At 38.5% G+C, this 12,823-nt stretch overlaps 1 protein-coding gene across 6 annotated transcripts in view; it reads left to right on the top strand.

Moving 5' to 3' along the window:
* COL11A1 (collagen type XI alpha 1 chain) overlaps positions 1-12,823 on the top strand; it is a 407,114-nt gene that overhangs the window by 142,657 nt on the left and 251,634 nt on the right. For 4 of the 6 annotated variants that reach the window (XM_085601921.1, XM_085601916.1, XM_085601918.1 and 1 more), the window contains one exon: positions 2,814-3,068. The exons of the other annotated variants lie outside the window; for them this stretch is intronic. In XM_085601921.1, the coding sequence (XP_085458047.1) occupies positions 2,814-3,068 (255 nt within the window). The remainder of the gene's footprint in view (positions 1-2,813; positions 3,069-12,823) is intronic. 6 annotated transcript variants of the gene reach the window in all.

Genomic DNA, 12,823 nt, shown 5'->3' with positions numbered 1-12,823 from the left:
GAATAAATGCATAAGAGTAAATCAATCACATATTGTTCCATGTGTCCTTTATAGAAAGATGAGCATTATTTTTGGAAATCTTAAAAGATAAAATCACGTTAGGAGTAAATAAAGTACCAGCTGGTTACTTTCAATATTCTATTTTAACCATATATACTTCACAAAAGTTAGATAGTTAAATTTTAACTTCTAAAAGATGTGAGATGTTGACCAGGTAATTATGAAAAATCTGTACTCCTCTCCTCAGCTGGAGTGCGTCATATGAGAGTTAATGGGAGATCTCTCATATTCATTTCAATAAGGAGACAGGTGTACTATTTATTTTTCTATCCACTCACTAAGTATCTCACCCATGTCTCCTCCTGTGCCCTTGGTTTGCCCATTCAGATTCTGAGCAGAAGCTGAACTTGCATAAAGAATGTAATCAAAAGCATCAAGAATAACTGTAGTAGACAGCTCACACTTGTCAAACTTTTGCAAAAGGCAAAATGTTTGAAATTTTGAGATCTTCTTAACAGTTTGATATTACAACATCCATATCACTTGGAAAAGTAAAGGAATGGCATTGACTACTTCTTGGGTCCATTCAACAATTTAATAATAACCTGTAGAACCACCTTTTCATTTTTTCTAAATATATTTTATTATTCATGATTACATTTAGGAGAATTTTAGTCACTGAGTTTGAGATTTTTATACTAGCTTTCTTTTGTTAGAGAGTCAATAGTGTGTGCAAACTGAGAGTGTACCTGCTCACTTAAAATATGTTCTTCCAGAAAGAAGCAAAATGTACTGTATTGTAATCTTTAAATATTCATACAGCCAGGCAAATGAACACAACTATGAAAAATGGAAAAATGATACAGTATTGGCTCAAATATATTCGGGTAAACACATACTTATACAAATCTTCTTTTCACTACAAACACACATGTAGATTGTGCTTACGACAGATATAGTTCTAATGATTTTCAGATAATTTTGCAGCATTAGATATCTCTGGAATTTGTGACCTTGATTGGTTTTGCAAAACAAAAGTCATCAATGACTACCATAGAATGCATTTAGATACACACACAGGGAGGGTGTCTTCAAAAGACTTTTAATGTACCCTGATAGTACTTAATTTAATTGTGTTATTTTAAAACGAATTGCCAGCCAACTGCAGTGTAACTACTGACTTCGATTGTGGGTGTCGTACAGTCTTCATATCATGCATTGTGTTCCTTTTAAATTACATTAGAAGCTGCAACAATATATTAAATAGATGCTGGAAAAGAGGGAAATAGTTTGCTTTTACAAATTGTACTTGTACATATCAGTACTCAAAATTTAAAGGAGATTGTCAGCAATGCATTGTGGTTAGACATGTTCTACTTTCTGTATGCTCAAACGTTCGAACCAAAATTAATAATGACAAAATAATTCAGCATTTGGACGGCCTTGTGATGTTGGATGTTTGAAAAAAAGCATTTAAAAGGTGGATATTATCTTGGGTTGTGTTATTCATAAGCATAACACCTATTATGCTAACAAAAATAGAACAACCTCTTGTAGCTCCTACGTACAAACAAAATAATTTTAAAAAACAACTAAAAGTTGATTAATATTTTACATATTAATGAAACTTTTAAAACTCACATTTAATTGCTGAAGGATGGATTCTCTAACGTCCATTATATAAACTTAAAAAATGTATTCCTGCAAGGGCCGAGTACATTTCTGGGGATTCCAAAGTATTCTACAGCAGCTTGTTTTACATGATTACACCTCATGGCCAATATGTATTCAGGTGCATTTTCCACTGGCTAAAAAATATGCATGAGTAAATAAGGTATAAATGTGCATTTGCACATACAGGGGCATATTATCAAGAACGGTGTTAAACTTTTCACCGCTTTAGCGGCAGGAAACTGACGCTAAAGCGGCGATAATGGACTTGATAATATGCCCTAGAGAATTCCAATAGAAGCCCATGTTTACACCAGAACATGGGCTTTTATTGGAATTCTCAAGAGCATATTATCAAGCCCATTATCAACACTTTAGAGGCAGTTTCCTGCCGCTAACGCAGCAATAATTTTAACGACGTTCTTGATAATATGGCCCACAATGTTTTTTCTGTGCAGAAACTCTACCAGTACACTATTTGAAAAAACAGAAGAACTTTTCCAACCCATTTACATTAGAATTTACTGGAGGTTTCTGGTATGTTCATGAGGTGAAGGCTCAGTTGGAAAATTGCCTGAATATTCTAAACACCAACAAAGTTACAACTTTGCTGTTGTCTGCAATATTTCAAATAGCCACTAATGTGCCTCTTCTATGATAACATCCATGTTCTGACCCTTAACTTAAAGGAAGGTGAAAGTTCGGATCTGTTAACGAATTTTCCACCATCCTAGCTGCATCTTAGCATTCTAAATTTCCACATATCTCAGGTCTGCAAACCTTGATGTGGAATTTAGAAACAGCTGGCTTATGTGCACAATACAGTATCCAGTACTGTTTGTGGAATAAGCCCACACTATTTTGTGTGGAACCAGTACAAGACTATCAAATGCTTCTGTTCATTTTGATTGTTTGTGAATAAATATCATACAAATATTTATTCATCACTATGCATGCACATCTCTATCTATTAATATATTTGAAGGACTGAACAATCAGTATTTCAGAATATTATTAAAAGATGATGTGCTTTAAGGATGCTTTTCTTTTTAATTACAGACCATGGTAAGCTTACATTGCTTTGACTAACATTAATGCTCATATTCCTCCCATGCACCCAACCTTTGCTGCTTATGTGATAGCAAAACCCAGTTGAAGAAGCCTTTGCTGAAGAATATGTTACTGGCGAGGACTATGATTCTGGGAAAACAAACGTTGAGGAAGCTGAATATGGAAGCAAAGTCATAGACCCAACAGAGGCTGATCCTTTGGTAGATGGAGAGTTAGGAGAATATAATTTTTATGACTACAAAGAGTATGAAGAAAAACCAACCAATCCCACTAAGGAGGAGTTTGGCCCTGGCGTGCCGGCTGAAACGGATATCACAGAAACAAACGTAAGTGTGAGAATCCTGCACTGTGTACATTGAAACAAAATTTGTGTTTGCCAGTTCTTTAACAATAACTTTGTATTTCTTTCTGCATGACATACTTAAGGGAGTACAGTCTTCAAAATGATGCTCATGTTTATTTAGTACTTACATGCACAAGTTCATTTCAATTTGCAGTAACTAATATAAATAATTACTCCCTTCGCTACAGTCTGATTAAACAAAATAAAATCATTTGTTTTGAAATAATTGCAGAGAAATATCTAGACTTGTTTTACACTCTGGATGTTAGTGACTCCCAAACAAGTAATCCTCCCCAAATCATGAAAGTCAAACCTCTTGATCTGTAGCATCAGTATTTTTTATATTGTCTATTTGTTACTTTTAGAAATGGGATTTTTGGTCGGCTAGGGCATGTGCCAAAGTTGCACAGAAACCACCACTCTAGTCAGGATAAGGGAGTTACACTCCTAAAATTACCCCTGCTCACTCCCTTGGTAGCTTGGCACGAGGAGCCTGGCTTATCTTAGAGGCAGTGTGTAAAGCATTTGCACATAACCAACAGTAATACAGTGTAAGCACTACAAAAGGACACCACACCAGTTTAGAAAAATATTCAATATTTTTGTATACTTAAGACATGACCAAAAACAATAAAAATCCACAATACAGTACTTAAAAATCTTCGGTTATCAAAATATGCTTGAAAAATAGTTCCTTGATGTCGATAGCTCTGTCCAGGGCTATCACAGCGTTGTGAGCACACAAATCCAAACAGTCCAGGCTGACCTCGCTGTCGCGGGCCAGCTACGATGTCGGGAAGACCCGCAAACAGTACCTTTTAGAAATACAGGGTGTCGGTGGCCTCTCAATGAGCTTCCAAAAGCACGATGTCCACAGGCGTCGATTCCTGAGGTCGGTGCAGGAGTTGTCGGGGCCCTCGAAGTCGCACACATTGCAGATCGGTCTCCTCTCTGTTGAAGTCAGGAGCACTGGTGTCGGCAGGCGTCGGGTGCTTCTGTGCAAAGTGCAGCGGTGCGGTGCCCTCAGGTCGCGGTGTGAGCAGCGGCTCGGTGGCGGCGTCAGATGGTGTCCTCAGTGAGACCAGGGTCGCGGTGCGAAGTGAATGCAGTGCTCGTCGCGGTGCTGGCAGATCGTGGTGCAAGCAGCTGCATCATCGTTGCTGAAGCGCTGTCATCGGCTGACGAACTGGAGTCGATGGCGCCGTCATCGGTAGGCCGAGACTGCGGTGCGGGATGAGGGTGGTGCGTCGTGTAACTTTACGAGGGGCGCCCTTGAACCACAGTGCAAGCAGCGGTGTAGATTTTGGCGTGGAGTGGCATCATCAGGGATACCAATGCATCATTGTGAAGCGAGGCGGTGCGGAGTGTGGTACCTACAGGTCACGGTGCAAGCAGCGGCTCGGTGGCGGAGTCAGTGGTTATCGTCGGTGAGACTAGGGTTACAGTGTGGTGTTGCGGCGGTGCCCTCTGTGGTGCCTTCAGGACACGAAGTCGGCAGCGGCGTCCTAGACGTCGTTGGGTTGCTGTTCTTCTGTTGCTGCACAAAACACAGAGTCCCCAGTGCTGAGGGCAGAAGTGCTTGAAGTCTTTGCTGTTCCTGAGACTTCTTGAACAGGGGGAAACCTCTACCTCAAGCCCTTGGAGAAACTCACAAAGTAGATTGCAGAAAGTTCAGTCCAGTTCTTTCACTGGCCAAGACAGATGCAGCCACTGTAGGCCAACACAGCAAAGCACACAGCAAAGTGGTAGTTCCTTCTCACAGCTTACCCGGCTCTTCTTCTTGGCAGTCTTCTTGGTCCAAAAGAGTTCTAAAAGTCAGGGGTCACGGGTCTGGGCCCCAATAATTATATTCCAAAATCCTTTGATCTCTTAGGCAGAGAGTGTCTGTGCCCAGCCAGAACCAGTTCTGCCTTCTCTGGTGTGACTTCCTGGCAAGAGGTAAAGACGGCATGGTCAGAGGCAGACAAGGCCCTTTGAGGTGCAAGGTAATCTCCTCCCCCTTCCCCAATTGAAGCCCAGGTCTCTTCAGCCCTTTCTTGACCCACCTAGACTATCTGGAGCCACTCCTGCTCCCCAGCCTTCTGTCATCCAAAACCCCGACAGGCAATTCACATTCCAGCAGAGGCACACAGGATGACTGAGTAAGAACATACCTACTTTCTAAAAGTAGTATTTTCAAACACAGAATGTAAAAATCACCTTCACTAAAAGATGCATCTTTAGATTCTGAGTTCAGGCATACTAAACTTTATTTCCCTGCCTAATACCCCGTGCCAGTTATGTTTATAAGATGTTCTAAACAAACTCCCCATTCTGTCCTATGGTGAACAGTTAACCTTGCAATGGCGAAAAATGAAATTGGCCGTAATTCGCTATCAGGACATGCCACACACAGCAGGGCATGTCCTACCTTTCACATAGACTGCACCCGGCCCATTGGGGTACCTTAGGCTTACCTTAGGGGTGGCTGACATGAAAGAAAATGAAAGGTGAGGGACTGGCAAGTGGGTGCACTAGCCAAGTCAACATGGCAGTTACAAACCGCGCGCAGACTCCGCAATTGCGGGTCTGAGTTACCTTTTCAGGGCTACTCACATGGGTGGCACAATCAGTGCTGCAGGCCCACTAGTAGTATTTGATTCACAGGCCCTGGCATACTCAGTGCACTTTACTAGGGACTAACAAGTAAATAAAATATCCAATCATGGAAACACAAATCCATAACACAATTTACCACAGGAGCACTTACACTTTACCACTGATCAGCAGTGAGAAAAGTGCGCAGACACACTACGCAGCAAAAACCTGGAGGCCAGAAAGCAAAAATGAAGGGGAAACATGCCAAAAGATGCCAAGTCTAACAGTTACCCTCAACATAGGTAATAATTGAAAAATATAATTTTTCAATTATACTGTATAATAATGTGCTAAATGGTATATTATGACTATGCAATGTAGCTGGTTTTTACAAATGTGTATATGCAAGGGTTTTAACATAATTTCTGTCAACTTAATGAGAAAAGAATGCAGTTATACCAGCCCATAAACAAAGATTCTCACTACTCTGATTGACTAAATGAGGTGAGCAACTGAGTTAGATAGCGACGGAATGAGCAAGTGCACATATGTTCAAGTGTGAAAGTGAGGGATGGAGTCAGACAGTCAAGAAGGGAATGATTAAAGACTGTAATTAGCATGAGTATGGCACTACGAAGCCAAAGGAAGCTTAAGGATGTCCATAGTTTGACGAAGAGGCATCAATTTGTATGCACAGGGTGTGTTCTTGCACCAAGGCATCACAAAGAGGAATAACCTGATGGGCTGTACTCCATGTTAGGCAGTGAATGCCAGCTTTGCCTATTACGTGTTTCCATTATGGAACATGCACTGCTGAACAGCCATCTGAGGACTGAAATATGCAGCAGTTGGCCTCTCAAAGTAAGCCTATGGTCAAATTGGGTTTGGTAGGCTGCGTGGCCAGCACTATGAGCCCAGGCTTGATCAGGGAGCACATCAGCAAATGGAAGGGGACCCAAAGAACAGTGATGCAGTCAAGAATAGCTCTCTCCCTAGTGGATACCCTAAAATCACTTTAGGTTAACCCTAAAAATTGTGCTGAAGGCTCTTTGACTTTAATTAATTTGCTTTTTATATAGCAGTTCACCATTTTATGCTCAATTCAGAGCACAGTCAGTGGCTGGAGGGAGGATATAGGCTTTCAGAGTACAGAGTTTGTTTAAACAGAATTCAGTAGCGCAGGTATTAAGAATAGAAGACATGTCCATACACTGGGTATAGTAAAATTATTTTAAAATCATTTTATCTAGCCATTTCTTCAAGAAAGACCTATATATGACTAATCCTTTTACAATATCAGATTCAAAAGCAATGAACTGGCTTTTATTTTTAAAGGCCAATGACGTACAAATGATTTCATGATATGTACTACAGAGTACTGTATAGTCTGTGTAAGGAAGTCACAGAAAGAGCAGAGGTGTAACAGGAACTACTGGTTTACTGTGCTGCTTAACATCCATTGCACCCGACATGCATCTATATATAGACATATGGTTGCCCTATGTCAAGTTAATATCCTAGATATCTCTAAATAAATGGCTTAGCCAAACACAAGTGGTGACCTTGGCACAGTTGGTAGATGGTGCCAGAATCAATATGCACAATTCAATACATTTAGGTGATAAAGAATATAATCATCAGTTTAAGATAGTTCTGAAAAAAGAAAAAATGCAAATACACAATAACTACATACCAAATATTTCAAAGCTGGGCATATGATAAAAATGAGCATATAAGACGGCATTGCTTTGTAAGGTTAGGATCAGGAAACAGCATATGATAAGAAGCAGACCACAATCTGTCAGAGAAAGTTGTCTAGTTAATCAATTCTAATAAGACAGAAATGTTAATGGTTTGTGCTGGTGCTCAGTGCAATGTAATGCAAAGAGCACAAACTGCAGCAATGATCAAATTTCACCTGGAATAAACCTCTGTGCCAAAAGATGACCCTTCTGCAGCACCAAACCTGCTTTGTTCCATCTTCGTAATGTATGACACGGAGGGGTGGAACAGCTCAAAATATACGGGCTTTGGCACATATCCAGATCTACTAAAGTGCAGTGATCAGGATGATCAGATGGATGGATGGATGATCAGATGCAACCAATGAATCAAGCAGTATATTGGTTGCCATAGCCAAATGTAACATATGCACTTTAAAACAAATAACACATTGCACATTTTACCCCTGTTCGTATCACTACACTTAGGAATTTGTACTAGATGCTGTATCACAATTAGAAATCCTGGAATAGCCACTGCTAGCTTACATTTATGGCAGAGTGTGCAGAGTGTGAGGCAAAGCTTCATGCAGAATAACAATTTTCCATGACAACAATGGCATAATCAGCTTACCCACTATTTGTTGTCCGTCTCACAATGCAGTGCTGCAATGCTTCATGCAACTCTGTAATGCGTAGAGCATAGTAAATCTTGAACTTAGTGTTATGTAATTAAAAGAGAACCAGTAATTTCAATCAATATCATGTGTATGTTCATAATGGAGACTTGTAGGCAAACAACGTATAGTGTGCAGAAATTAATTAATTCTCAGGTTTATAAGCATTTTAGCTGTGGTCATTGACTATAAAAGATACAGTACTATATTAAATGTGTTCAGACAAATGTCTTTCTACGTTGCTCACTCTCTTAAATCACTAACAAAGAGACCTCTTCCTTTAATTTGAACAATTCATATTTTTGATCCAATATAGAATGTATTTTCAACATTCTCACTGGTTAAAAAAATTGGATTACCTACCAAAGAAACAGGCATTTGCAATGCAATAGGTCTCGCAATTGCGAGAGTTTAAGCTATTGCATTGTAAATGACAATGCCTTTCATTTATCTGTTTTGATAATTAACACATAAATTAAAGACATTGTCATTTACAATGCCAATAGCTCAAACTCTTGTAAGTATGAGACCTCGGTCGGCATTGTCCCGGGCTGCTTGGAAAGTGAAAGCGCGCATGGCGTGCTGAATGTTGCAGGAAAACATGTCATGCCTGCAGTAGTAGAAATGCATTAAAGAAAATAGTGCCTACAGACTAAATAAGGCATACCGTGTAACAACAAAAGTAAAAGGGCCTGTCCTCATGGGAGGTTACAAATGAAGACAAGGCAGTACCAAGGAGGGACTAACAAGCTTCTTAACGAATCAGAAGTCTGCATTTGCAAAGGACACTGACAAAAGCCAATACAAAATATGGGCGGAGAGTGGGCGGAGCTTCAAGTCCATACTCAAATACAGCATGCCTCGCAGAGCAGCGCATGTGCTGCCCGGCTAGACCTAAAAACCCTGTCTTGCCATAACATATTCATGCATTAAGTCATAAAAACTATTTGTGCTCAGTAAGCTGATTCTTTACATATCACTTTTATTTAATGATTCTTTAAATTTTATTATATGTATCATAATATTGCAATTTGTCTCAAAATATACTCACAGTATATACTTATTAGTAATTTTTTTTCTCTTTTTTTAGAGTTTTATGTAGCGTGAACTAGACCCGAGAAATCGGGTATCAGAGCGCTTTACATGAGCACAAGTTTCACTACAGGTGGACACATTCATTTTTGTTTGGCACGCAGATCACATTACAGCAAATGTGTTTCTCTAAAACTACTACATCACACTCACTCCCATTAATCCAACATACCAACTACCCCTCCCTTTCATCCTTTCATTTTCATAAAAACATATACATCTTATGTAAAAACACATATCTCATTTGGCAGGAATCAATGTGGCTATAATATACAATTACTTCAATATGTTCTTTCTCAATGTATAACTCTTGTACATTTTCCTTAACCTTTACTTTAATGACTGTAAACAATATACATTTGTTCAGTGGCTATAGAGTTTATGCTCATTCAGTGGCTATAGAGTTTATTCTATTCAACATTAGTTTTGGTGGAAAATGCCTTCACCAGTTCAAATGATTTTAGTTGGACCAGAATTGGCCTCAAAATGACAGGGAGTCAATGAAATGGACCCACAATCACAATCTGTGGCAGTATTGCACCCTGTGTCTCATTTGTCTTTACAGTTTAGATGTCTCAGCTAACATAAAATGGTCTACTGATATTTGCTCCGAACTTCAATGATGTTATCCAACCGTCCACATTGCAGCTTTTTAGCTTTATCTTAATATTCTATTTAGTTCCAGTACCTATCACTCTTGCTTATGTGTTCCTCTCCTGAACCCATGTGGCCTGCTCTACTCTCGGACTGAGGATCATAAAGACATTCTTTAACGCCCTGAATTGGAACAGTGCAGGTATACATGGATTGAGAGGGAAGTTATTTCCCATTCTCTGTGATCTTTGACCGTTTTTGAGTCCATTTAATTAACTCCCATTCGTTTGGAGGCCAATTCTGGTTCCACGAAAAGTGGCTCTCATGATTAAGGCATTTTCCGCCAGCATACAACATTGTCCAAACTGCTTAAATCATATAGAAATGCCACTTCACAGAATGTATTTAAATACCATAGATCAAGCATAAACTGATCAATTTATATATTTCTCCCCCAAATAAATCTCTTTTGTGTGACTTCTTGTAACTGTTCTTCCTCTTACTGGCTGTACTCAGTCCTAGCATATCAATTAAACTGTGATGTTGCTATTGAAGATTGGTATTTTTAAAACCTCTTCAAGTACATGTAGCATCCTGGCCTTGTACCCTGACTTGAAACATATATCTAGGATAGTCTTATAGCCTTATAGCAGTTTTATGTAGAATGGAGGTTTGTGTATGGACATCTTTATAAAACTTGAGATAGGACTGATATGTTACAACAATTTATTGTTTAAGAAATGCAACACATTAATTTCAAACTACAGTTCTAATGAAAGATTCCCACTTTGACAAGTGCTAGTCACTACAATTCAAACTCTGACAAACATTCATTTATGATATTACTATAGGTAATACAATCATATTTGTATCAAAATATTTAGAATCATGGTCTAGCATTAGGTTCAGTTTTATTGTGTTCGGGCAGCACTGGAACACTTCGAAATGAAGAGCAAATTTTCTTTGATACTGAGGCATTTTAACAAATGTTTCATCATTAAAAAGAAGAACACAAATGATAATGATTTACCCATAAAAGCAGTTGTTTTATATGATCAAAGTTTACATATATGAGACCCATAATATATTTACAGTATTTGCAATAAAATGACCAGGGTCATCTACCAATATTGTTTTCTTGACATGTCTAATGCACAAAACATTGCCATGGTTAACAGCAGATATTCAGACCCAATTGGCAAGTATGGATTCTTTCTAAAGTTAAAAAAGTTAAAGCTAGGGGCCAAAACTTTATAATGGCACTACATCCTTTTTCCTAAAAAAAACCCCAAAAAACTCAGTGTTCTTTGATACTGCTTCAGTTTGAAATATGCCGGCACATTGATTGTAATATTAGGAGTATGTTTGAAGACAAGGAAGTGGCTCAGGGTTAATAATCACTGGTATAAGCCTGCTGCTCCAACATTTCAATGTTTGTCTTCCTCTTTCTTCTTTTAGAATTTGGAACATTCTAGCATGAGTGGACGGAATTATCTGTTAGCCTTATAGTCTTCTGCTGAGGCTATACCAGTTGTTAAAATCACTCTCCCTCTTTATAGGCCTGGCCAAAACTTTTAACCTTTCTGTAATTGTTGGCAGGGGCTTTTAAGGCTATATTGGGATTCTCATGCAAGAGACACAAACACTGTAGTCTTGACGATCTCAAGAAAAAAGAATCTAGTTAATCAAGACTAATTTCAGAATAGAAAGTTTTCTCAAGCAAACACAATTGACACAACAGTTCCTCCTTGAGCTAATGTTGATAATGGAAATAGCCTTGTGAATGTGTTTTTGACACACAGTCCTCACTAGCTCTCTCTACTCACCTCAGTGACATTGGATTTGTATTACAAATGCCTAACAGTCTGCTGGGTCAAAGTGAATGCCCACATACTTTTCGTTGAGTGAATGCTCCTTGACATTGAACAAAAACAGCTGGTATGGACGGAGGGAGACAGAATGCTAGTGTAAAAGCCAATGGTTTCTGCAGAGTAAGTGGTTGTGTATGACATGTACCATGATATAGGGACATAATATAAAGAAATATCATTATTCAAACAATTGAGTAATATGGCATGGGAACATCTAATTAGTATGTTACAAATTACAATTTACTTTTCAAAACTGCAAAATGATAAAAACGAAATAGAGAAATTGTATGAAATACTACAATTACTTGTTATGTCAACACCGTAAATTTAGTTTTCAATTTTAAAGCACCATATCTAGTCACTGTAGCTTATTTGATTGTATTTGTAGCTCCGCAAACTCCCCCAATGGAGCTGAGTTCACAACCCAGTCCTAAGTATAACATTGAATTCAAGCCAAGAATTAAAGAACTATGCACAACACACATTACCCTGACTTTCGAGATTTAATATCATAAAAAGTGGCTTGAATTGATAGGTAGGACTTTCAAAGACACTACCAATTTAGACTGAAAGTGATATCTACAGGGCATAATTTATGCACTTATCTTATCAAGTTTGCATGCAGAATGAACAGATAGCTTAAGAAATGCTTTCTTCTGCTAGGCAAACTGCAACAATATGTAATGCTACACAATAAAGACCTTCTAGTTTACAGTTCAAACAATGTAATTTTGCATTGTTTAATTGTGTCACTTAAGCTGTCCTCAAGGAGCTCCAAACATTACAAAAAAGTATGTGACTGAAAAGTAGAGCCTATGTGGCAGTGTACATTCAAGTGCATCACCATTGTTTTTATCTTGTCCAAATTTCATTAGATGTACGGCTAGAATAGTTTAATAAAGTATAAGATAAGTTGCGAAAACAATGGGGGAAATCTAATGTATAGCATTTTTCCCTGTAAATAAGATCTTCAAGACCCCACGGTCCTGTACAGTACAACACATGATGTAGTCTGTTCCATTGTCAGAAAAGATGGTTCAAACATCACACTATTTTTTAAATGAACGATGATACACTTGTTTCCAAACAGGAATTGTCTTTATTTTTCCAGACATGAACAGTATAATCATGTATTACATAGATAACTCTAAAACAAGAAGATCACATCCACATCATAATTCACAAGACAAATTTTAACCCAATACT

The sequence above is a fragment of the Triturus cristatus genome, chromosome 4_2 (genome assembly GCF_964204655.1).
Source record: "Triturus cristatus chromosome 4_2, aTriCri1.1, whole genome shotgun sequence".
Taxonomy (NCBI): domain Eukaryota; kingdom Metazoa; phylum Chordata; class Amphibia; order Caudata; family Salamandridae; genus Triturus; species Triturus cristatus.
The sequence above is the reverse complement of the archived record's forward strand: the minus strand, read 5'-3'. Positions and strand labels throughout refer to the sequence as shown.